Source organism: Schistocerca cancellata, chromosome 12 (genome assembly GCF_023864275.1).
Source record: "Schistocerca cancellata isolate TAMUIC-IGC-003103 chromosome 12, iqSchCanc2.1, whole genome shotgun sequence".
Taxonomy (NCBI): Eukaryota; Metazoa; Arthropoda; class Insecta; order Orthoptera; family Acrididae; genus Schistocerca; species Schistocerca cancellata.
In genome coordinates, this window is record NC_064637.1 from 89013884 (window position 1) to 89040081 (window position 26198).

The window sequence follows — 26198 nt, forward strand, 5'->3', positions numbered from 1 at the left end:
TAAAGATATTCTTCTAAGAACGTTGGGTTTCAGTAATAGATAGATCCGACCGGACATAATTGCGCAGAACACATTAACAAGTCTGACATTTCCGCCCGTAAAAGATTCCTTTTTGCAATTTTTGTCATCGTTACGACTTTAAAATCTGCCTGTCTCACTAGAGTGGTTCTCTTTCTTCCCCACACGATCCTTAATGATTCCCTTTCGTCAGTGGTTTCTCACGAGAATCGAAGATTATTTATGTATGAAGACAGTAACTGTTCCCGAAAGAACAGATTACTGTTGTTGACCGTGCAGCTTTACCCTGGAATAAATGATGACTAACTGAAACCCTCAGCTGCCGACAGGTGTTGTTGATATATTTCGATGTGGACAGCTGAAAACGTGTGCCCTGACCGGGACTCGAACCCGGGATCTCCTGTTTACATGGCAGACGCTCTATCCATCTGACCCACCGAGGACACAGATGAATAGCGCGACTGCAGGGACTTATCCCTTGCACGCTTCCCGTGAGACTCACATTCCCAACTGTCCACAGTTCTACATATGTAATGTACCTTACAGACATTTCACTCATTACTCGCGCACGCTTTGGCGATTCCCGTAAGCCTCGAGTCGAACCAGGGCCACGAGAAGCGCGAACGCTGCCACCGGACTGAATAGATGGACGACAGACAGTACTGCACTCGACCACCGAAATTTGTCCCATAAGCAGTTGCGATAAGGAGCAGGCCCACATGTCAACACCTGTCACATGCGCACGGAGCACTAAATCATATATTTGTTTAACACGGGGTAGTTTCTGTCCTAAGCCCATCCTCAGGCGTCAGAATACTTTTCTTTTCAAGTACGAGAGGAACAGCAATCTCTCGCTGCCTTCGTGAGGTACTGCTAGATGTGATGCCCGTGTGTAAGCGCGCGCGCAAGAACATCTAGCAGTACCTCACGAAGGCAGCGAGAGATTGCTGTTCCTCTCGTACTTGAAAAGAAAAATATTCTGGTGCCTGAGGATGGGCTTAGGACCGAAACTACCCCCTTTTAAACAAATATATGACACACGGGCGCGCGCGGAAGAACATCTAGCAGTACCTCACGAAGGCAGCGAGACATTGCTGTTTCTTTCTCTCGCACTGAAAAGAAAAATATTCTGGAGCCTGAGGATGGGCTTAGGACCGAAACTACCCCTGTTAAACAAATACGATTTAGTGCTGGGTAGATGACAACTTCCCTCCTGAAGAAAAGCGTGTACCTACCGACTGCACAGTTCTCAACACAGGTGAAAATTATCGCTCCCGGCAGGAATCCAACCAGGGACCCTCAGTAGCTGCCGCCGGACTGTACAGACTGCAGCTGCTCACGACCCGCCGAAATTTGTCACAGAAGCGGGAGCGATAAGGAACGGGCCACACAACTCAGAGCCGGCCTGTCAACACTTGTCTCACACAGTACGTCACCAACACAGTGAGGGACTGAGATAGATCGACACAGACACACAGACGGACACAGACACAGACGTACACCCCCACACAGGGGGTGATACGCCGGCAGGTAGCGATGCGGACGGACGGACAGCCCAGCACGCGAACGCAGCGCGCGCGCCGGAGACGCGGAGGTGCCGGCGTGGTGGGGATGGAGTGGCGCCTGGCGCTGCCGGGGGTGGGGCAGAGGGGGGAGGAAGGTTGGGTCCGGCGGGGGGCAGGGGGGACGGAGGGGCGGCCGCCGGCTACCGGCGTGATAGCGCCGGCGGTGGGGGGCAGATAGGGGCGGCAGGGGCGGGTTATGCCTCACCGCCGGCGCCGCGCCGATTCAGTCTTGTGCGTGCGCGCGTGCCAGGCGAACGCCATCGCAGTGCTGTGTGCTGTGCAGTCGCAACAGGAAGCGAAGCGGTCGCGCTCTCCGACGGCGCCGACGACGACGACGACGGCGTCGACGCTCCCATTCCGGGCACCTCCGACTGCTGCCGGCGAGACAGCACGGCCAACTCACTGCCTCCTCCGCCCACATCGCTGGAGGGGAGGCGAAAATAATAACAATAATAATAATAAAAAACAGTGACGATTTTACGTGTTCTAAAACGTCAGGTCCACAGCGACGCTACTTGTCGTCGACAGAGCACAGTAGCACGACCTCCACAGTGGAGTTGTACCACAGTTGTGAATCGCGGAAGCTGCTATAAAACGAGGACACTCACATTTTTGACGTCCCTGAGCAATAATAACAAACAATAACAATAAAATACTGCCATTATTACTACTGCATAAACTTTTACGCTGTGTCGGCCGCAATACGTCGTAATTACCGCAATTATCACGTCGTTATGGACTGTAAAGAGGTGTGTCTACATTAATAGTCACTGTTATTACGGTAGTTATTCCTCATTTTTTTTATTCGTGTCATAATAATTAAAATACCAGCCACAGACTCTTGAGACACCTGATTGCGAGTTGGAGGGAAGCTGCTTGCGAAACTCCACGGTTTATTCGCGGCGTCGGTGACTACTGGCTGTGATGGAAACTGGTTGAAGCTGTGTGAATTCTACCGCCACTCTACACGACTGCACGCGTTTCGAACTGCCAGCGAAGTCTCAGCCGCGTGACATAGTGTTTATTTTTCCTGTCTGGCTCTGAGCAGAGAAAACAGAAAAGACAGAAAGAAGAGGGAGACATTTGCAGTGAAATACTGTTTGATTACGACCGTCGTTTTCTTTTTTGTTTTTCCCTCCTCCGCTGTGGAAGCGTCTTGCTTTGGCAGATGTTGCCGATCGCGGAGTGCTTCGGCGAGGACTTGTCGCGAGGTGTAAACAGTGCCACCATGTGTCGCCACGAGCCCAGCTCACAACTGCTGTGACAGTCGGTTACCACTGCTTTTATTCCGCTCGCGGCGAGTGACTGAGTACTGAGGAGCAATATTGTTGAAGTCGGTTTCTGAGAACTGTGCTTTTGGGTTCGTGTCACTGTTGCGGCAGAAATTCTGTGGCACCGTGGAAGAGTTGCTGTTTATTTGGTGGTGAGCTCTGGTGTTTGATTTGGAACTGTGACGCGAACGTGTTTCGCAGTGCGGTGTGTGCGTCAGAGCGGCCAGCCACACCCCCTTCCAGGCAGAAGGCTCTCAGCGGCAAGAAGGGGCCCACCGACTGCACAGTGTCGTTTCGATGACGGCGTGAACGGCGGAGAGAGAAGACGCCCAGTGAGAATTGTATGAGTGTCTCCGGCAGCAGGGCAGCCAGAAGCTACCGGAGGGAGCCCTGAAGGCGCGCCAGCTCTTCGGGGATCGGCGCTGACGAGGAGGGGAGGTCACTGACTCGGGGTTCGCGCGAGCCGGAAAAATTTTCTCACTGTACCAAGGCAGACCGCCGAGGAGCGACTTCGTTTCGCTCCCCGCAGTCGCCGAGCCCGACAGATCCGCGACGGACTTCGCCACGATGAACTCGTACTTCGAGCAGTCGGGCTTCTACGGGGCGCACCACCACCAGGCGGCGTCGGGGGCGGCCGGGGGCGGAGGGCCCGGCCACCACCACGACCAGACGGCGGCGGCGGCCGCCGCCGCCGCCTACCGCAGCTTCCCGCTCGGGCTGGGCATGTCGCCGTACACGTCTTCACAGCACCACCATCACCACCACCACGGGCTGCACCAGGCGGCGCGCCCGCCGCAGGACTCGCCCTACGACGCCAGCATCGCCGCCGCCACGTGCAAGCTGTACGGCGCCGGCGGCGGCGCGGGGGCGGCGGGGGCGGCGGCGGGCGCCGGCGACCCGCAGGCGGTGGCCAACTACAGCGCGGGCAAGCCCGACTGCAGCAAGTCGGAGGCGACGACGCCCGTCAGCGGCGCCGGGGGCGGCGGCCACCAAAACGGCTACGCGGCCGTCGTCGCCGCCGCCAAGGACGTGTGGCAGAGCGGCGGCGGCGGCGCGGGCGGCGGCGGTGGAGGCGGGGGCGGCGCGGGCGGCGGCGCCGGGGGCGGAGGGCTCGTGGGCGCCCCCGTGCGGCCCGCCGCCTGCACGCCCGACTCGCGCGTCGCCGGGGGCGGCGCGGCGGCGGGCTACGCGGGACTCGTCGGCGGAGACCCCGCCGCCTCTCCGGGGGCGGCGTCCGGCGGCAGGGCATCGGCTCCCGGGGGCGGGACGCTCGGCTCCTGGAACCAATGCTCCATCAACAGCTCCGTCGCGCAGCCGGCCGTGGTGCACCAGCAGCCGACCAACCACACCTTCTACCCGTGGATGGCCATAGCAGGTGAGTCGCACACCGCCGCTTCCTTCCTGCACCCACCCTTATCACGAAACCTTGTCGGGATCCGTTACAAAGTGCAAATTTACTTCCCCTGAAATCTCGTGCGCCACATCTGTCCATGTAAATTCTTCATTCCCATGGTACCAATCTGCGCCAAAGTTATCTGCTCACAAACATACTGCGTCACTTTGCATCTCCAACTGCGTTTCTTCGTCGCGAAACCTTATCGGTACACGTTATCCCGTGTCTTTTCCCCTGAAGCTAACACCTGTACGAGGTAGTTAAATAACTCCCCATGACTGCAACTTACGCCTTTTTGTCTCAAAACCGCGTTATTTACATTTCAACATACTTTCCAGTTAGGTGTATACAGTGCTTAATTTGTGACGGTATGCACCGGTATGCCATACCGGTGTCTCTGACGAAATTAAATCAGAACCGCAGATTTTGAGAGGTGGTGCGATAGCATTTTCACTGAGGCTGAAGAGATGCAAAGCAAGTGTTGTATTCACACTTTTAAAATACGCAGAAGAGTGGTAAAGTAACGTTTTAAGAAGTGTAAGTTTCAAAAACAACAGATCACAGTACCGGAACCTCTGTTTCTGAGATTCAACCACTGGACATATACATTTTTCCCAATGTTGCGGACATTTTTTAACCCCCATAAAAAATAAGAATTGCCAAGTTCTCAAAAATACTTTTCTATCTCAGCGATGACAGTGTTATTTAAACAAAACTTTCTGTCTGCGAGCCATAACATCTTTACGGAAAACAAGAAATGACTTATCTACCGCCACACCTACTGTCGTAAATACTGTGGGGACAACCAAAACCGAAGTTGCCTGCTCACAGAATGTCGCTGCGTCGCAGTAGTAATTTCTTCCATAAGTTCTGCGTCTGCGCCTCCTGGGCTTCGGTCGTTTGTCTATCGCTAAATGTTGTAGAAATTATTTTACGTTCAGTGAACACTTCATGGAAATCCTCGTGAGCGAAACACCTGCTGAGGTAAATATTGCAGCTGGGAAACAGCATCAGACAATGTGTAAATATTCGGTTTTGTTTTCCACTGGCCCTCTCGTGCCGGTCAAAGCCGAAGTCACCTCCTCAAAAAACGTCACGACGTGCGTAGATCACATAATATTATGAGAACGTAGTTTTCCGCGGCAAATATTCTTGGATAATTTTGTCTTGTTTTTCTTGGTGCGACGGATTTGTTCGTGCGCTCAAACTTTCGACAACGCACCCTTCCCTCTCCGTTAAATCATTCGCCCAACTATTAACAACAGTACCTCATGGCGTATTAGAACGACAGCGGTGATGACAGAGTAGGTCGTTGAAAGTGTACAAACGAACGTCAAGTGGCAAGAATACCGATAAATATTTATTCACAGAATATTGACTAAATCAACTTCTATCATTTCTTTATTCCTAAAAAAAAATATGAAAATCAGAAGAAATTTTACATGCACGTACAAGTATTAGAATCAGCGATAGAGTCTGCACTACTGCAAGGAAAGGTAATCACATAACATTTGAAGAGCTGCTGGAAATCGCTACATTTTTTTTTCATTTCTGTTCGATACGTAATGAAAACACAATTTACAATTTGGTCCACAAGGTTCTGTACGATGTAGGAGGAAGACCTATTTAAGTCGCTAGGATTACTGAACTAATGTCGTAGTTTGCTACGAATGAATCTCTATTATGCATCACAAATCTTGTGCGAATGGTAGTTAGAATCCCGAAATCCTTTAAAAGCTGCTCAAACAAAGTACGCAAACACTTTTAGGTTAATATCATCGCAGTAGAATGCGCAGAAGTACCCTACAGCATAATACGTAACACACAGTTGAATGAAATTAGGTGAAGTAAGTAATATTTCACGTGATTCGTGTCATCAGAGTGTCTTGATAGTCCCACATTCGTATCATTGGGTGCGAGATATCATCGGGCTGAGCCGTGTCAATATTATTACTCGTAGTCAGTGTGTGTGTGTCACCCAACTCGGCGACAGTTTCCAGAGATGTACCTTTGCGTTGAGGCACGGCGCTGTCTTTGAATTCTTCCCTAACTAGCTCCGCTGGCAGTAATGCACAGAGGTTAGCCTAATAGTGGAAGTAATTAGTGTCTGCCTTATTCGAGAAAACCGCTGGCTTAAACAAGCGTGCGCTCTCTCTCTAGTCTAAGAACGTGCCCGGCATGTTTAGCTGTCTAAGAAGCCACGTGAGAAGTAATGTTCTCGGCAAACATTTAAACACGGCTGCCAGTGTCTCGTATACGTCTGTGATGCTGCGTGTGTGTTATTCTAAGGTGTAGTGGCGGCGCACCAGTCGGCAGAAACAAACACTACGCTGAGGAGTCACAAAAGCGGTCTCTACGTCTTCAGTGACGAGTCTAAATTGCCTTCCGTGAGCCCTAAATGACTGTTCTCGCATGAGAGTCGTTATATGGAGAAGGGAGAACGGACGATTGTACTAATTTGGTTCCAGCAGTGATAAGAACAGTGGTTCTGTTGTTAGTCTCACCCTCAACGACCCGCCCAGTCTTATCGGACAGAAAAAAGTATCTTCATTCACGCAAGAGTCGGTTTTTGAAATTACTACAAATGTCCAATCGGAGGAATTTTCCTGTTATTACCTAAATATAAATGTCCTTTTGTAATACTGTATCCTATTCGGCACAGAAAAACGACGAAGAATGAAATTTAAGCAAAAGGTTTGAAAGGTACACCTTTTCTCAGTGTACAGTGTTTTGTGCATGGTCAGGTACTCGGGGAAAAGCAGCGCCCCACTTGTTTAGCGTACGAAACCACAATACACAAGACAAGCGGAAACGTGTTTATGCAAACTATACAGTGTTTGTGAGTTTACAGATAACAGAAACAAGTGACGAATCACTCTGCGCTGGTTTGTACCTTTTAAATTCCCTACATTTGGCTAGACTTTCCTCTGTGCGTCCTAAATAAGAAATGAATTGTTTATGGAAAATAAAAGAAACAGCCAGCCCTGCATTAAATTCGTCGTGCTAGAATCTTCCAGGACGTGAAAACAACTGAAAACATTCTTCGGCAAATCTTTCAACGTATTTTTCCATGAATGTTTTAAAGTTAAATTTCACTCTTACCAAGTTTGACCTAAGGTGCTGTACCAGAAACACCAACTGTTGTACGAAGTTATTTTCAGTGTAACACTTCTGATGTTCACTTTTCTATATTTGTCACACGCCGATCAGGAAATTATAACGTGAACGCAACTTGGAGATAGAGAATGTGTGTTGCGCTCATTCACGTAGTTTTAGCGTTAACAGATCTAGTCATAGCGACAGTCACAACGTTAGAGGAGAGAAATAACGTAGTGGCGACACGGTTTTACGAGTGAATTTTGGTATGTGTAGAAAGATTCAGTGAAATCACTAAGTTCGAACCGTACACCCTGCTGAGGAATGCTCCAGAGAACGCTAACATATCATCGTCAGTGGTCTAGAAGTTCGGGGCATGACAACTTCGGGGAAAAAAATAAAAAATAAAAATAAATAAACAATAAAAATTGCTGTATTCTGGTGATAACGCCCTGTCGGTTTATAGGGAGTATTTTGGTTAGACATTCTACGCTCAAATGAACTGCATTTTGCGGATATCATGTAAGAAACGATTTCTTCCCCCATATTTTGAGTAACAAGGAAGCATTAGATTTTAGGTACTCTAGATGTGAAGGTTCTGACGTCTTCTGCGCAAGTAGCGCTGTAGTTGCTAATCTGAAATGCAGGTGCCACAAATGTCAAATGCAAGCGTAGCTTCCGTCATCCCCACCCACTGGGAATGCATACATCATGACACACACGTTCGTAGATTGGCCAATATGTAACAAACATTTCTGAAATTCTTGCGAGGGGGGCAGCTAAATATTTTTTAATATACCTTCTGGAAATAACATACTAGCAGGTTTATTCTGTCACGGCGAAATAGTAATATTATATAAAAAAAATTAGAAGGTTGTGGATGGTTGTAAGTCGTCAAATGTGCGCTAAATTTGTTTCTCCACTGACGGTGTTTGCATAGTGGTCCTAACACCCAGGTATCTTCTAGACTTCCCTCATACTGCCGCAACTGGACAGGGAGGAGAAAAGCTGGTGAACAGAAAACGCGAGTTAACCACCACTGGTCGGGAGAAGTTCATTCGCTAAGTATTCACTTTTACACAAAAAGTTGGAAAAGGGATCATCACTAGCTTTAGTACTTAAAAAAACTGCTCCCACTGTCTTAAAATATTTGTGTGTTTCTTTATTAGTAGAAAATGTACAATGAAAAGCTTCAGCGTCAAGACTTCAGCTAATTACAGTGTGGACTGCGTCGGAATCAAGCACCCTGATCTCGTTAGCACCTCAGTGAAGTTCCCTCAGAAGCAAGCTGAAGTAGTAAGGACGCTGCTTCCAACTTGAACACTTGTGATTAATAACCAAGAAAATATAATTATCTACACTGCTGGCGAAATCTGTAACTGCAATATTTAATTTAGCCTACTGCCTGTAGTTCACGAGAAATGAGCAGTAAGAAGAAATACCATTACTGCTTTCCACCTTAATTGCGAACGCATATGCTTACGAATGACGTAAATTTTTGGTTAACGTGCAACACGTGTATTTTAGTTGCAAGAGATGTATGTAAAGCTCATTACAATGATCCCTCTAGAAGAAGAAGTTTTGTCTCTGTTTTTTTGGGCTGACACAGAAGCCTGTGTTTGTTATCATTAAAAAAGTTAGGAGTTCGGTAATTTGTTGCAATTTTCATTATGACGAAATCAGCTGCATTGTCGGAAGTAATTACATGTATAAAAATTACGCTTGTTGTCAAACACTTTATTAACTTGCTTTTGTGTCGAAGACACGAGCTCGCATTCTTTCACAGGAATTCAGGAAACAAACAGCAGTAACAAGAACTTATTTGTAATGTCGCAGGAAAACCCCGTTGTTTTCATATCTGTATCATGTTGAATAGCGTCTAGTATTAAGTGCTACTGATTTTTCTTTGTCTTACCAGCATGTCGTAACCACTGCTCCTGAAGTAGAAGCCAGCATTCGTGTACAGAGGCATGTAAGAACGTCATCGTCTGCAGGGGATCCCCCAAGGTGATAAAAATCATTGTGCATAATCTCAAATACCCAGAAAACGAATCCAGTATGTTAGTGAGAAAAATAACTCAAAGAATAAATAAGAAAAAAAAGTTAGTGACAGTCATGGAGTTCGTCGTCACGTTTTTAAAATTTACTGCTGTGTAGTCACTATCGTGTAACAATTACTCTTCCAGAGCCAGGAAATGTCCCTTGCAACGAAAGAGGGTGGAAGTAAAGAGAGGGAAATTTGTGGTCCATAATCAGTAGGCATGCATTTCTCAATGACGCTAATTCAGCGTCCAGTGTGTGAATGTTGCCGCTTAGTTCTTCAAACGGCTCATCAACTTGGCGACTACTTCATTGTTCGTCTGCTCCTATTTTCATGACCTGCTATCCATATATCTTCCTCAGATATCCACTTAATTCTTTTCTAGGTTTACATCGGGCAATTTGGATGAATATTTCGTCTTCAAAGGCTTTTATTATGTGTATTTTACCTCATTATACGACCTAGAAGTTTTATCTTTGTTCTATCCGTTGTTCTTTTATTTATTTATTGGACAAACTGATTCGTTCCTCTCACGACACTCCTCCATGCCCACATTACTGGCGTTTTACCTCTTTTAGTTGTTGTCAGGCTCTCAGAGATTGCCCTTTTCGGACCAAAGAATTTTGCGAACATCTTCGTAATCTTGTCGTCCATGTACGCGTTCATCAACGCAAGTTTAGCAAGGGCTACCTGAGGTCAGATTTCAACAGTGCTGCTACCTATCTTCAGAAACAAGGACAAAAGTGCGACCATTCCGCTCTAGTAATAATAAAACGATACTTATCAGAGAATAAACTGAGAACTCCAGGAGCCAGTGCCGCTAAGAATTACTCCCTGGAGGCTCTCGAGGTGGGGGACGTTCTTCTGATCCAGAGGTAGCTGGAAGAACATTTCTTCATTTGCAGAACATGGTCGCTATTACTTCCTTCGCAGCACCTTCGTAGCTGACACAGGAAAACGCCCGATTTCTAATTTCTATAAAACAACCATTACCGACAGAAATGACTGTCTCCAAAAGAGGAACTCAGTCAGCTCTACTATTTCCTACGTAGCATACATCCCGTCGTACATGATCTACATCTGCATCTACATAAATACTCTGCAATGAACGCTTAAGTGATTGGTAGAGTGTTCACAGACCCGCTTTTAGCCTATTTCTCTACCGTTCCACTCTCGAATAGTACGTGAAAAAAAAACAACAAATACTTAATCTTCCCTATGCGATCTCTGAGTCCTCTCGTTTTGTTACGATTCTCGTTTCTCCCCATGTTCGCGGGAGTCAACAAAACACCTTCGCATTCGGTGGAGAAAGTTGGTGACTGAAATTTGTCGCAAAGAGCTACCGCAACGAAAAATTATGTTTGTTTTTGATGTTTTCCACCCTGTTTCATATCAGTGGCGCTCTCTCTCCTATATCGCGATAATACAAAACGGCCGGTCTTTCTTCGAACTATTTCGATGTATTCCGTGAAAAGGGTACAAGGGCAGCAGCACTCCACAACACGACGGAGAAGCGTAGTGTAGGCAGTCCCTTCATAAGATTTGTTACAATTTCTAAGTGTTCTAGCAATAAAACGCACTCTTTGGTCCGTCTTTCGCACGACATCTTCTGTGTAATCGTTCCAATTTAAATTGTTCGTAATCGTAATCTCCAATATTTAGTTGAATGGATAACCTTCGAATTTAACTGATTTCTGTTGGTACTCATGTGAAGGACCTCGCAATTTTAATGTCCACGATCCAACGCCATTTTTCGCACCATGCAGATATTTTTTCCAAATCCTTTTACTGTTTATTTTGATCTTATGACGAGTTTCCTAGACGGTAAATGACAGCAACACCTGCGAATAATCTAAAAGGGCTGCCCAGATTGTCCCCTAAATCGTCTATATAGATTAAGAAAAGCGGACAATTCCTTGAAGAACGCCAGACATGAGTTCAGTTTCACTCAGTCACTCTCCGTCAGTGACTACGAACTGCGATCTTTTTGACAGGAAATTACGAACGCACTCGCACGGCTGGGACGATACTCCCTAGGCAGACATTTCTATTAGAAGTCGCTTGTAAGAAGTGGTGTGAAAAGCCTTCTGGAAATCTAGGAATGTGGAATCAGTTTGACGTCACCTGTCGATTGCACTCATTACTTCGTGAGAGCCGAGCGGGATTAGCCGAGCGGTCTGGGGCGCTGCAGTCATGGACTGTGCGGCTGGTCCTGGCGGAGGTTCGAGTCCTCCCTCGGGCATGGGTGTATGTGTTTGTCCTCAGGATAATTTAGGTTAAGTAGTGTGTAAGCTTAGGGACTGATGACCTTAGGAGTTAAGTCCCATAAGATTTCACACACATTTGAACATATTTTTTGTACTTCGTGAGAATAAAGGGCTAGAGTGCTTGCGCCACCCGTCGGTGAATTACGTGAACTTGTCTTCTGTGTATTATCGTATTTCAACTGTCTGTGTGTCTTGTTTCACCGGTTCCCGTCAGATCACCGAAGTTAAGTGCCATCGGGCGTGGCTGGAAGTTGGATGGGTGACCATCCGGGCTGTCATGCGCTGTCGGCCTACCGGCGTACATTGAGTTTCGTGATGCCGACTAAGGAGCTATTTGACAGCGCAGTAGCGGCTCCAAGTCACGAAAACTGACGACAGCCCGGTAGAGCTGTGTTTGCTTACTGCGCGTCCCTCCGTATTCGTACTAGATGGCGCCAGTCTGCAGAGGATGACACGGCGGTCGGTCGGTACCTTGAGCATCCGGAGGCTTTTCCTTATGGAGTTTTAGTGTACTCCATTCCCCGAACTGGAGATTGGGAACCAGCCCAGCATTCGCCTAAACGTGCGAAGCACGACAACCAGGCTATAGACACAGATCTCCTTTGTTGGGAAGCCAGCGATGCTAAGTAATGGAGCTCGGAGTCCTGTAGCAGCGCTAACAAGACGCACTCCTGAAACGCGAGGCAGCGAGGAGGACGTGCGTTCCTAGTTCGCAGAACCTTCGTTCCTCCTCGCTGCAGCGCCGCCGGGGCCGCAGACAAACGGCGCGTGGCTGAAGACACGCACCGGCGCGGCAGTCGGACGCACCTGTCGTGCGAGGCCAGATAAAGCGGCCGCACACATCACTTCGCCACGCGCGCACGTCGCCACCCGGGGGCAGCCTCAGTCGTCATTTAGCCTCCTCCCCCCACCCCTCCGACCCCTCCCACCACCCACCATCTCCCTCTAACGTCCTGCTGGGGGACGATCTGCGCAAATGTGGACGCCTGTAGCCGCTACAGGGGACCCGGAGGAATACCAACACCTTGCCGGCCGGAGTGGCCGAGCGGTTCTACGCGCTACAGTCTGGAACCGCGCGACCGCTACGGTCGCAGGTTCGAATCCTGCCTCGGGTATGGATGTGTGTGATGTCTTTAGGTTAGTTAGGTTTAAGTAGTTCTAAGTTCTAGGCGACTGATGACCTCAGACGTTGTCCCATAGTGGTCAGAGCCATTTGAACGAACACTTTAATGGGGTAGCCCTCTTTCGAAGCATGAAAAATAGATCAACTTCTTAATTTTTTTTAGAAAATTAAAATTTAAGGAAAAGTCTGATAATAAAGTTCCATTTCTCAAACTTAGGTTATTACGAATTTTTCGTGTCTACTTTGGACGCTCCCTGTATCCGCTGCACCAAGTGGAAGGACCCCTTTCTGCCGGAACATTGGTCACCAGCGGCAATTCCCGAAAACCTCCTATTGCCCCTGTAACAAAACAATTTTGTACACGTCATTTCCCATACGTACGTTCTATCAGCGTAGATAGCATACTTGAAAAATATTAGGTTCTAACAAAATAGTGACGTGTTGAAACAAATGTCAGCTTTTCGCCCACAAAATCGAGACATAAGCGTGCACAGAAAATCTAGATCTACATCACGGGGTCCCGGGTTCGTATCCCGGCCGAGTTGGCGATTTTCTCTGCCCGGGGACTGGTTGCCCTCATCATTTCATCATAATCATTTCGGAGAGTGACTAGATTGGTTTACTATCAAAAACAGTCTTGATCACAATTTATTTACTACTGTGACCGGTTTCGACCACTACTGTGGTCTTCAGACCAATGTGTAAGAACCTCCTTCTGCTGGAGAATCACTACTGATTCTCCAGCCGAAGGAGGTTCTTACTCATTGGTCTGAAGATGACCACAGTAGTGGTCGAAACCGGTCACTGTAATAAATAAATTGTGATCAAGACTGTTTTTGATAGTAAATATTTGTAACACATTGATCACCGTCTCTCCTATAATCTATTCGAAAGTAATTGACTAGATTGGATTGTGAAAAGGATATGGACTGCGTAAAAATTGGGACTTTGTACGGCCGCTGATAACTGCGCAGTCGAGCGTCCCACAAACCAATCAACATCATCATCTAGATCTACATCTGCGTGATAGCTCTGCAATTCATGAGTAAGTGCCTGGCAGAGAGTTTATCGGACCACCTACAAGCTATTTCTCTACCGTTCCACTCTCGAACAGCGCACGGGAAAAACCAGTACTTTAATATTAATGTGCGACTTCTCATTTCTCTTATTTTGTTATTGTGATTTTTCCTCCCTATGTAGCTGGACGCCAACAAAACATTTTCGCAGTCGGAGAAGACAGTTGGTGATTTAAATTTCACGAGAGGATGCTCCCGCTACGAAAAACGCCGTTTTAATGATTGCCACCCCAGTTCTCGTGTCATGTCTGTGGTACTCTCTCCCCAATTTCTTGATAATTCTAAACGAGCTACCCTTCTTTGAGCTTTCTCGATGTCTTCCGTCAGTTACATCAGACACGGGTCCCACACTGCACACCAGTACCCCAGAAGAGTGGTGTAAGCAGTCTCTTTAGTAGACGCACTTTCTAAGCGTTCTTCCAATGAATCGTAGTTTTTCGTTTACTTTGCCTACATCATCACCTGTGCGACCATTCCAATTTAAGTTACTCGTAATTGTAATCACTAAGTATTTAGTTCAATTTACAACCTTTAGATTTGTGTGATTTATCGTGTAACCGAAATTTAGCGGGTTCCTTTTGCTACTGGATGACCTCATATTTCTGTTTAGGCAGAGTCAATTGCCACACTTCCCTCGTACAGATATCGTGTCTAGATCATTTTGCAGTTGGTTTTGATCATCTGACGAGTTTACAAAAGGTAAATGATATCATCATCATCATCACCAACAGGGCTCATATTGTCTCCTACGACGTTTTTGTAGATCAGGACAAGCAGAGGACCTACAATACTTCTTTGGGGAACGTCAAATGTTACTTCTATTTTACTCGATGACTTCCCGTCAGTTACTAAGAACATTGGCGTTCCGGACAGGAGATTAAGAATCCAGTCGCACAACTGAGGCGATACTCCAAAGGCACGGAACTTGACTAGACGTCGCTATTGAGGAACTGTGTCAAACGTATAGAAATAGAGAATCAATCTGACATCCACTGTCGATAGCACTCATTACTTGCGATATTTTCCGAAGCCGTGCTGGCTGTTTCCCAATACATCGTTTTCTTCAAGGCAATTCGTAATGTTCGAACACAATATCCGTTCCAGAATCCTACTGCAAATCGACGTTAGTGATATGGGTCTGTTATTCGGCGGGTTACTCGTATTTCCTTCCTTTATTATTGGTGTGACCTGTGCAACTTTCCAGTCTTCGGGTAACTGATCCTTCGACGAGCGAGCGGTTGTTTTGAAAACATCGCAAAACGTCTATCAAAATCGTATGAACCATTCCGAAGTAATGTTCCTCTCCAATTTGAAAAACAAGAAATTTCAGGGAAAAACGCATTTAAAGATTTGGGTTACATTTTTTGTGGCCGGCCGGTGTGGCCGTTCGGTTCTAGGCGCTTCAGTCTGGAACCCCGTGACCTCTACGGTCGCAGGTTCGAATCCTGCCTCGGGCATGGATGTGTGTGATGTCCTTACGTTAGTTAGGTTTAAGTAGTTCTACGTTCTAGGGGACTGATGACCACATATGTTAAGTCCCATAGTGCTCAGAGCCATTTGAACCATTTGAACATTTTTTGTAGCCAAGTTAAACCACAGCTCTAGTGAGCAATCCCTTGACCATACAGCAATCCTTCCAGGTGTGAGAGGAGGCCTTCCTCCATTTTCTTCGAGGACGTGGTGCTCCTGCGGCCCTCTTTGGCAGCTTCCGTCATCCGCTGCTCTGCTCGCTCGATGCGCTTTTTTGTCCCCTTTTATGCAGAAGTTGTAACAGGCTGGTCCGATCTCATGTTCGCGCACGTTTATAATTCCCATAATGTCTTTTAGGCCACCGTTGAAATTATCAGCCGGCACTATATTTTCACTATGTGAATGATTTTCGGACACAGTTTCCTGAGACAATTTATCACAAATCACCTCCCAACTCGATAACTGAGTTTCTGGCGAACTTGGGAGGAACAATGCAACAATTTAGACGTCCCGGGGAACATTTTAATAAAACAATATCGTTTTTTTTCAAGTTTTCACAGACAACTACTATATTAAGAGCCGTTTCCACTTGTCTAGGGTTCTGTCATTTCTTCGAAAACCTCATGGCCCCCTGCGTGACGCAGAAATGTTAGGCGCTTAGCGGTACCAGAAAAATCGAAAAAGTTATGAATACCTTCGCAGCTGTATCACAATTGTCTCAAGTCTGCAAAGCTTCGGTATTGCAACTAGTACGTGGATAATTTCTACACAGGGTAATACCAACAGTATTTCTTATAGACGGAACAAAATTTCTGTTCTGTGAAAGTTGCATATTTTATTACCTTAATATGTACTAAAATACGTACACATCATGTTTTTAGAAAATAATGTTCTAGATGAACGAAACCAAATGATCTTCAGTTTTATTTAAACCTAGGTCTCTGTCAATACTTGCTGCTGATAGTTATTTTAAGCTATTTTTTCTGCTTTTAAGACCAGAAACTTAGTTTTCTCCAGCTCGTTTGAAAATTTTATTCGAGTTGTACTTAAGGCTTAGTTTGTCGGCAACCTCATAGACGATACGTTGAAACTTAAGCAGGGAGATGCCATAGAATAATTGTGCCACTATAGTAATATGGTTGCCTAATTCTTGTTTAGGCGTAAGAACAGACCTTTTCCCCCAGGAAAATCTCTTGTCATAAAGTGGTTTTAATCGATAGTTAAGTGTAATTTTGGAATGTCAGCTCCTACAATACGCTGTTCCGTGATCTCCCTGGCTTCTGTGAACTTAATGCACTTTTTACGGTGTCTTGAGTCCTTGTAGCCCTCTCTGATTTTCATTTTCTTGTCCTTGCCTTTATAATTTGGATATAAAGCCTTAGTTAAGTGTAAACATACTTTTTGTGAAATTTCGAGAGTAGGAAATATCGACACCCTGTCGATATTGTCCAACATTTATCTATCAATATTAAGCTGCTCAGACATCATGGGAGAGAGCAGACTTCAAATGGTTCAAATGGCTCTGAGCACTAAGCTTCTGAGGTCATCAGTCCCCTAGAACTTAGAACTACTTAAACCTAACTAACCTAAGGACATCACACACATCCATGCCCGAGGCTGGATTCGAACCTGCAACCGTAGCGGTCGCGCGGTTCCAGACTGAAGCGCCTAGAACCGCTCGGCCACTCCGGAGCAGACTTCAATGGCTTTGCTAATGCTAGGAAAGTTGCACAACCCATGCTAAAAGACGCACTGGAAAACATAGTATCTACGTACGTTATAGTTCCTACAGTTAAAAAAATTAACGCTTACCTCAGTTTAAACGTAAACAAAAAATTACATCAAAATTTAATAAAAATTAATGTTGAGCCCCTTTGCAAGACTCTCATATACAAGACCTTGTCGGCCAGTTTCTGGAATCGTCCGCTACGCTGCAGCACTGTCTCCCACTCACTGCAGTGCTATTGAGCTGAGAAAACCGTGGTATCGTTATCGCCTGCTCTGTCGGTATTGCCCGGTCTCACCTACCCACTATACGTCATCCCGTACTATCGGAAAATGCGTCGAGAAGGAGAATGTATCTCGATTATTCGTAGTTTGTAGCGCGAAATGTTGATTTGTCATTTTACGAAGCCGTTGCGGAAAGTCCATTGAAAATGAAATGGAACGGTGGTGCGAAGAAATAGGAAGAGGATCAGAAAACGTTGTTGAATAGTTTTCCCAAAATTATAGAGGTGTCCAAGGAAGAACAAAAACAGTATTCAGATTCTTCACGAGGCTAGAAAAAAAATACGAAAATGACCCATTGAGCCTAAGGTCTCCGTGACGTGCCAGTGGCATTTGTAGCAGTTAAACCGTCGTCTAGACTGATTGGCGGTGCACTTTAACACCCCAAAATTCAGCTGGAAAAAGTAGAGCAGTTCTTCGTTTTGAGCATTTGTTGCTCTGCACTGTATTTTTTCTTCAAGGTGGCGTTCTGGAAATTCTCCTTTTTTTATTGATGTGTACAAATGGTTTTCGTGATTCTACAAAGTGGCATTCGCGAAACAGTCATGGAAACGTACCAAGTCTGCATTAAGAAATGAATTTTGAAATGTAGTCTACAATCACTTTTATAGGACAGTTGTAGCAGAGTGTGCGATCCAGCTAGTTAAGTGACAACCTCCGGAAGCCAATAACGGGACGTAAATAACAGCTGCACGTCTGTGGTAGTATGGAAGTTAAAAATGATAGAAAATCAAGTTTTTTTTCATTTTCTCTGAAAATATGTTTAACGTTTTTAATGTAGTAGTGTCTTGGACGATACCTACAAAGTGCGTCTTAAAAGTTCGGTGGTGCTCTTAGAAAATAAAGGACGCAAGAATTACAAGCAAAATACCTTCACTAGTCTTCACAGTAATCACTGTTAACTACAACACTCTCCGACATCAGTTGTAAAGCTCTTGACAATCGACAGCAAACGCATCTTGTGGACTCGTTTGTCACGCGTTGTTGGGTATCCACATCGTTACAGGAGACCTAGCGCGACCAATATGGTCCGGAGACATTCGTAATGGATCAAGCCCTTGACATCGAGAAAGCTGGTAAGCATCATCTTAACCTAGGATTTTGTCGGCTGAATTTTCTTACTTGGGAGATAGGAAGACGATGAACACCACGCCATCGACTGTCGCTTGGTCTGATCTACTGTAACGGTGCAGGTATTCAACGTTTCACCACGGTGCTTCTAGCTATACTTCAAGAATCGTTTGCAGGCGTTTTCCAACAGCTTTACGATCGCTATTAGAAGTGTATTGTAGTTAATAGTGATTATTTTGCAGGCCAATAGAGGTATTTTATTGTAGCTCTTGTTTCCTTTGTTTCCGTGACCGTTCAACGAACTTTTCAGAAGCGCCTGGTATTTTTCTTAAGTACTAACAATGCACTTTGTGAAATACTTGCTGCTACTTCACTGTTGCTTTAAACTTAAACTACAGTACAAGAAACGCTAGTCATTTTAGAATCTTCATAAACAAGAGCATAAATAAAAATTCCTTTGTTAAAAAAAGCAACGCAAGACCCATCGTCTCTAGATACATTCCGAACCGTTCTGTTTATGACTGAGAGATTGCGATGCTAACTATTAGGATGACTTATTAATAAAGGCAACAAAATCTTTGAAGGAGTCCGCAATAATGGTGATTGTTTTTTTCACGAATAGCACAGTTTAAATCATTCAATGTCCGCCTCCGCAGAGTAGCGGTAGCGTTACCGCCTACCACGCAGGGGGCCAGGGTTCGATTCCCGGTAGGGGACTGGGTGTTGTGTGTCCTTCATCATCATTTTCATTATCATTGACTCTCAAGTCGCCGAAGTGGCGTCAACTAAAAAGGACTTGCATCTCATTGTGAAGCCGTTATATTTGTAGGGTAGTGGGGTCACGCGAGTGTATATACATCTAATGTGGCACATCATGAGTCTTTATAAAATGTTTAACAGCTGTTAGTCGTAGCGTCCTTAAAAACTTCTCCCATAGCCAGAATTCGAAGCCGTGGGAAGCGGATCGGGAGGTGTTGTACCTGAGGCCTCTTGTATAGAGGCGTATTTGGGTGAACGGCGACCCCAAAAAATTTTAAGTTTTATAGAGGAAGGAAGGAAAAATTTTTGACGAATGTTGAAGATTAAGTGGGTAGATCGAATAACAAATGTCTAGGCAGTGAGGCGACCTGGGAAAAAAAGAATTTGTGGCACAGCTTGAATAAAAGATCAGTTGATAGAAACTGTCTTGAGGCATCAATGAATTGTCAATTTGGTAATGGAAGGAAGTGGGGGTGAGGGGGGAAGGGGTAATAAATCTATAGGGAGACCATACAGTAAACAGGTTATAAAGGTTGTAGATTGCATTAGTTATTCGGAGATGAAGAAGCTTGCACAGTGTTGACAGTATGGAGAGCAGCATCAAACCAGTCTACGGACTAAACAGACGACGACGACAACAACAACAACAACAACCACTCTGTCGATGTCCATGTCGGTAGAAACAAAACAGAGGTTTGCAGTGGCCACGTGCAAGGGACCGAGTCATGGTAGTTCCGTTCGTTGACTGAAGTGATTTGAGTAAACCAAAGATAGCCTAAATGCGGATGAAAGGGCGGAGGTCGGTAGGGAGGGAAAAGGAAGTCTATTGCTTAACGTTCAGTCGATTTCCAAGAGTAACTAGCACCGTAGGATGTGATAAGGATATGGAAATAAATCAGCCGCGTTCAGTTCAAAGACACCATCCTGGCATTTACGTTTAATCGATTCAGGGAAACCACAGACTAAATCGGGATGACTGGACTGTCGCATAACGTGAATACGATATGCTCCCCTGAACTGAATACAGCCTCTTACGAAAAATAAAAAAGAGTAGTTTATGCTACTAGAACAAACTATAAATGCAACTTAAAGCGATCACACTTTTTTTTATCAGCCACTTATTACTTACCGAGCCAGGTGGCGCCGTGGTTAGTACACAGAACTCGCATTCGAGAGGACGACGTTCCAAACCCGCGTCCGCTCATTCTGGTTTAGGCTTTCCGTGATTTCCCTAAATCACTTCAGGCAAATCCTAAGATGGTTCCTTCGAAAGGGCACGGCCGACTTTCTTCCCCATCACTCCCTAATCCGATGAGACCGATGACCTCGCTGTTTGGTCGCCTCCCCCGAGTCACCCAACCAACCAACTTATTACCTACCAAATAAATTGGCTCAACGCGCCTATACGAAAGAATAGCGTTACATTAAATATTTCCCGATAAAAAAGGAAATTGTGTTTTTTCCACGTTCTTTTTTGTTATTGTCAGTTTAACGTTCGTCCCAAATCGAAAATCAACGTGACTTGTATCTTAAACACAACGAACCACTGATCAGCTTTTTAATTACGGTGATCGTACATGGAGCAAATTGAAGGATTCTCATACATTGCGCCTGTGAGGAGATTACATAACGAAGTTGATGCCTGCACGCGCGTATCTAATTAACATGTGAATTACACGCGTTTTAATTGGTACAGTAACTGTTTATGAAACATATTTTACGTTCCTTAATGAAAACCAATCTTCCTATGGTCTCCTTCCTCAACTCACTACACTCCATGACGCTGTTTCTCCGCTAACTCTTTACGTTGTACATTTGCAGTGACGACAAGCTTTATTTCCATATCCATAGAAACGTCAGAACTCTACGAAAAAAGTAAGAAACAAGATGGAATAGTTGTAACTGTAAGAAGCAGGAGCGTAGCCACGTCGAAAAGTTTTGGTGACCCGTAGCGGAATCTCAGTTCGCTGTAAGGGACTCCTATCCATACGTCAAACACGTGGCGACGAGCCGTCATTCGTGAAACTAACGGAGTACTTAGCAAAATAATCTGAAAACAGAAACTGTGTGAACAAATTTACACTGCTACATGTGGCGCTCTATCTGATTAAACAGATCCGTTTGTCTGCGTTTGGACCTACTCTATTAACCGCAGCACACTAGCAATCTTTTACTGTTATCTGCCGCACTGAATAATACCTTTTTGAAATACACAGGTTTCTAGAAGGAGACTCCTATCGCCCTGTTATTACTGTTATCAGGACTAAAAAGCCTGCCTATTAAGACAACATAACTTGCGAGAACACTTTTAGCACCGTATCAACTACCGGCAGGCGTTTTCGATTAGTGACAGATACGAATTGTTTGGTATCTCACCAGAACGTGTCATTACGTCGATCCCCTTAAGTAGTCGCGCACCGCATGCTTAATTCCATGCGTACACGGTATGTAAAAAAAACTTTTTCACTATTAGTGTACGACCTTACGCAGGCGTCACAATCATTTGTTTTTTCGTTGCGGCGACGGCAAGTTAACCAAAATTCCTTAAGCAGGTGGTGTGCGGAAGTAATTTAGAGATACTCGAAAATTACCAAGGATAATCGCGCTACCTTGACTGACTTGTTGGATGAAATTGCTGCTTCGAAGCGAAATGAAAGGTATCTGCCATTCTCTCTCTCTCTCTCTCTCTCTCTCTCTCTCTCTCTCTAATGATAAACTGCAAAAGTGAAGCTGAAAAACAATCGTTCTATGCGAAATAACACACTGGTTAAATTGCTTGTATGCTGCAGGGATGATTTTAGAATGCCTGCCGGTTTTCTAGCATAGGTTTCTTTCTGCTTTCATTCAGTCACCCAATGCCATACACAAAAATATCGCTTAAGCAGTCCTTGGAAAATTTCTTTCCTTTTAAATACTTCAGGATTGTTTGTGTTCGGGACGACGACAAGGTGTCAAAAAATTAAACTTGTAAAAGCGGAAGAATATCACAGTTATATTTTCAACATTAATTTTGCTTCAACTCAATCTGCTAATACATTTACTACTTCCCACAAAGACACAATCTTGATGTGTGCTACGGAAACAGCCTATAAGAAAGACGAAAATATTTCGCCAGTTAGCGGCGGAGTATGGTTTGTTCTAATTGAAATTGCAATTGTCAACATACGGCTGACTCTTTCAACGTATCTTACCATCCACAAGACACCGAGCGACGGCAGATATTGATATGGGAGGCGGTACATTCTTGTAAAATGCTTCTGTTGGTTGTCGATAATTTAATTTTCTGTCACGGATTTAGCGAGGACAGCTCTGCCAGTTATGAGGAGAAGTCCGTAACTCGTGGTGTCGCGGTCGCGTTTTCGCTTTACGAGCACGGGGGCTCGGGTTCGATTCCTGACGGGGTCAGGGATTTTCACCAGCCTCGAGATCACTGGGTGTTTGTGTTATCATCATTTCATCATCATTCATGAAAGTGCCGAGACTGGACTGAACAAAGGTTGGGAATTTGTACGGGCACTGATAACCGTGTGAGAGCCCCACAAACCAGTCGTCATCATCATCACCACCACCATCATTAGTAAAGAAATTGGCAATTTTCTTGGAAGGAAACGATATTAATTTCACTATCCCTTTATACGACGAAAGAAGTTCGGCGTGAAACGGCCTAACAAGGTATACCGTATTTACCAACGAAACGATGTTAGACACCTATATCGCCTAGGAAAGAAACGAACATAGGATATTGGGGTTCTGACCAGTATATGTGAAACAGATTCAGTTTAGCGAAAGACTTAGTGCAGGTTTAGGCTGCAACTGGAACAGAATTCTCGTGGATCTTCTGATGGTGATGATCTGTATAAAGTAGACAATATTAATTCTGCAAAGTCTTTCATTTAAATTTGTCCAATAGTGACTTAGAAAGATACTAGATACACCTTCAGCAAACATTCTTTTAGGCGCAGAGACTAAAAGAATCTCAGTTTTCACTACTAAGACTTCTGGAGCAACTTCTATGAATAGGAAACATTAAAAAAAAGCTTCATTCCCAAATATATTTGCAAATTGCAGTAACAATAGAAATATTGCAGTTGGCCACATCGTCATCCTGATGAAGGCCTGGCGTATTAGCGGTCGAAACGTTATTACGCTTATGGCGTGACACAGTTACACACAGAAAAGACTTTTGTGGAAAACAATTAATCAAACCGCGAAAAAAAATATACGGTTTGTACTGTGGTTTTCTATTCGGACGAGAGTGTCACAGAGAAGAAACTATGGCTTTCGAGTACGGACACTCTGCACATATATTAAAAAATAAACTCCATCCGAACAGGCCTTGGGAAGCCCAACGGTACCGACCGGCAGCCGTGTCGTCCTCAGCCCACAGGCGTCACTGGACGCGATTATGGAGGGGCATGTGGTCAAAAAATGGTTCAAATGGCTCTGAGCACTATGGACTTCGGAGGTCATCAGTCCCCTAGAACTTAGAACAAGTTAAACCTAACCTAAGGACATCACACACATCCATGCCGGAATCAGGATTCGAACCTGCGACCGTAGCGGTCGCGCGGTTCCAGACTGTAGCGCGTAGAACCGCTCAGCCACAACGGCCGGCATGCATGTGGTCAGCACCCCGCTCTCCCGGCCGTTATGTTAGTTTCTGAGGCCGGAGCCGCTACTTCTTAATCAAGTAGCTCCTCAGTTTGCCTCACAAGGGCTGAGTGCAGCCCGCTTGCCAACAGCGCTCGGCAGACCGAATGGTAACCCATCCAAGTGCTAGCCTGGCCCAACAGCGCTTAACTTCGGTGATCTGACGGGTACCGGTGTTACCACTGCGGCAAGGCCGTTGGCACTGCACAGATATTACAGAGTCCAAAGTAGGTGAAAAGATGTGGAGACGGAGTAGGGGGTTAGATGTAATCTGCAGGCATCAGTGGAGATTGCTGTCATACGGAAGCGAAGAAATAAACATCCACCACCATGCACTGTAGTTGGGATTGTTAGGGGTAAATTTAGTTGGTAACACACCGTAGATTTGTCGAATACGTCGTAAGTGTGTTGTACACAGGCAGAGGACGCGCAGATTTGGCACGTGTGTGTGTGTGCGCGCGCGCGCGGCATCCGAGAGGACACGTGGCTGGCACGCGCCGTGGAGCCCGCGAGGCGCAACTGTGTCTGTATGGAGAAACTCCAAAGCGCGCGGTTCCGCCAAAACAAACACCAGCTGCTCTTTCCCGACCCACCTGCTTCAGGCCTTCGGCTGCAAGCAGTGTCGGTCTGTGTATCTTCCCTCCACGCCGCTACTTCTACGTACAGTATACACTGGTGAGCCGAAACATTATGACCACTGCCCCCCGCGAGATTCGATGCCGCTTGGTGGCAGTTTGTAACACGGTAAAGAAAGTATATAAATGGATAAAAGGCGGATGGGGAATCATTATATCAACGACACGACCGCAAATGGGGAAATATACTGACACAAGCGACTTTAACAAAGATAATATTATTATTATTACCCAGAGCCTGTGAACAAATATCTCGAAAACGGCGAAGCTGGTCGAATGTTCACTTGCTACTGTGGTGACCCATTTGGGTCGCAATCAGGCGCCATGACCGCGTACACAAATCAGCTGTCAACTGTTTAAGAAAACTGCATGACTTCCGCGTGGACATCTGGTGCGACGTACATCCACAAACCTACCAACAGAATCCATGATTCGCAGCGTCGCTGACGTATTGCATTCCGAAGATGGAACAACAAGTTATTAAGCAGGTGGTCATAATGTTTTGGCTCTTCAGTATGTCTACTCCGAAACCACTGCACATTGCATGACCAGAGAGTGCATCTTCCCAATTTTATCAATTTTCTTTCCCATTCCATTCGCGTATTAAACGAGGGATGACTGTCGATATGCCTCTGAACGTGCCGTAATCTCTCTTATTTGCAACATTATCTTAAGTGGGTATGTTCGTGAAATTGACCGAAAATGTCAATTTATTTTTTATTTATTAGTAGGACTCGTGGACAATAAGTTCCCAAAGTTTCAGTGATGACATCGCATCCGAGGTGTCTGAAAAATAGTTAAATGTGTGAAGAGACTTTCCTGCCACCCTCACTTTCGAAACAGCGCTTCAGCAACAATTCCGTGAACAACGATTCCATGGATAACTTTGAAAAACTTTTCACGGGATACTTCCGGAAGGCTGTGTTTTATTGATCATATGCGACTTTGTTCTTTATCTTAACAACAAATGAGTCTCTAAATTCACTCATACGGAAAAGATGCCCTAAAACCACATTTTCATCTGCTACAGTTGTCAGAATTTCAACTTACGATGTAGTTCTTATACTTAATTATGGGAACGTAGGGAAGATGAAATTGTTACAGAGAATGGATTTCCAGATAGGAAATTCCAGTCAAGACATCATGAGAAAAATGGACTGACAGAGGCTTTATGCAGCTGAAAAGTCGGTTGAAGACCTGGTAAAGGAAGGAAGGCAGAAAAAAGAAAACCAAGACAGAAGACTTGAGTGAAAAAGGACTCTATGTACAATTCTGGGACTTTCTGGAGAGGTCACATAAGAAAAACGTTAGGTCGACTTTAAATTGCATTTCTTGATTTTTTCTTTTTTAATTTCATGTACCTTACTTTCAGAATTTATGGAGGCTAGAATTATGAAATTCTGTACACTTATGTCTATAAACGCAGTAAATGTTGTCTCAAGAATAAATTTTGAAATTATAAGTGTAGTCTGAGGCATGGGACAAAGTGCTTGGAATTTTGCATATATATTGTCGGGCATTCGATGTATAAAATATATCTGAAATTCTCGTCTTAGCGAAGCCAAATTCTGTTTCTGGCGCTAGGTCAGAACAGAATTTGTTCTCCGGCACCAGCACAACGAATAGAGAGGAAAAAAACACGATCATCGATGCCGATGTACATTTCTTCCTATAAGATATTGTATGGCACTGAACGTTACGCTAATGACATGACAAAATCCCATCTTGTAACTGATATATTCTCTGTAATTACGAT

At 45.2% G+C, this 26198-nt stretch overlaps 1 protein-coding gene and 1 pseudogene across 3 annotated transcripts in view; one reads left to right on the plus strand and one right to left on the minus strand.

The window, feature by feature from the left end:
* Positions 1-1825: 1825 nt before the first annotated feature.
* The window catches only part of LOC126109407 (homeotic protein ultrabithorax-like), an 877703-nt gene continuing 853330 nt past the window's right edge, over positions 1826-26198 (plus strand). For all 3 annotated transcript variants that reach the window (XM_049914436.1, XM_049914437.1, XM_049914438.1), the window contains exon 1: positions 1826-4229. In XM_049914436.1, the coding sequence (XP_049770393.1) occupies positions 3422-4229 (808 nt within the window). In that variant the 5' untranslated portion in view covers positions 1826-3421. The remainder of the gene's footprint in view (positions 4230-26198) is intronic.
* Positions 23891-24008, minus strand: LOC126109921 (5S ribosomal RNA; annotated as a pseudogene).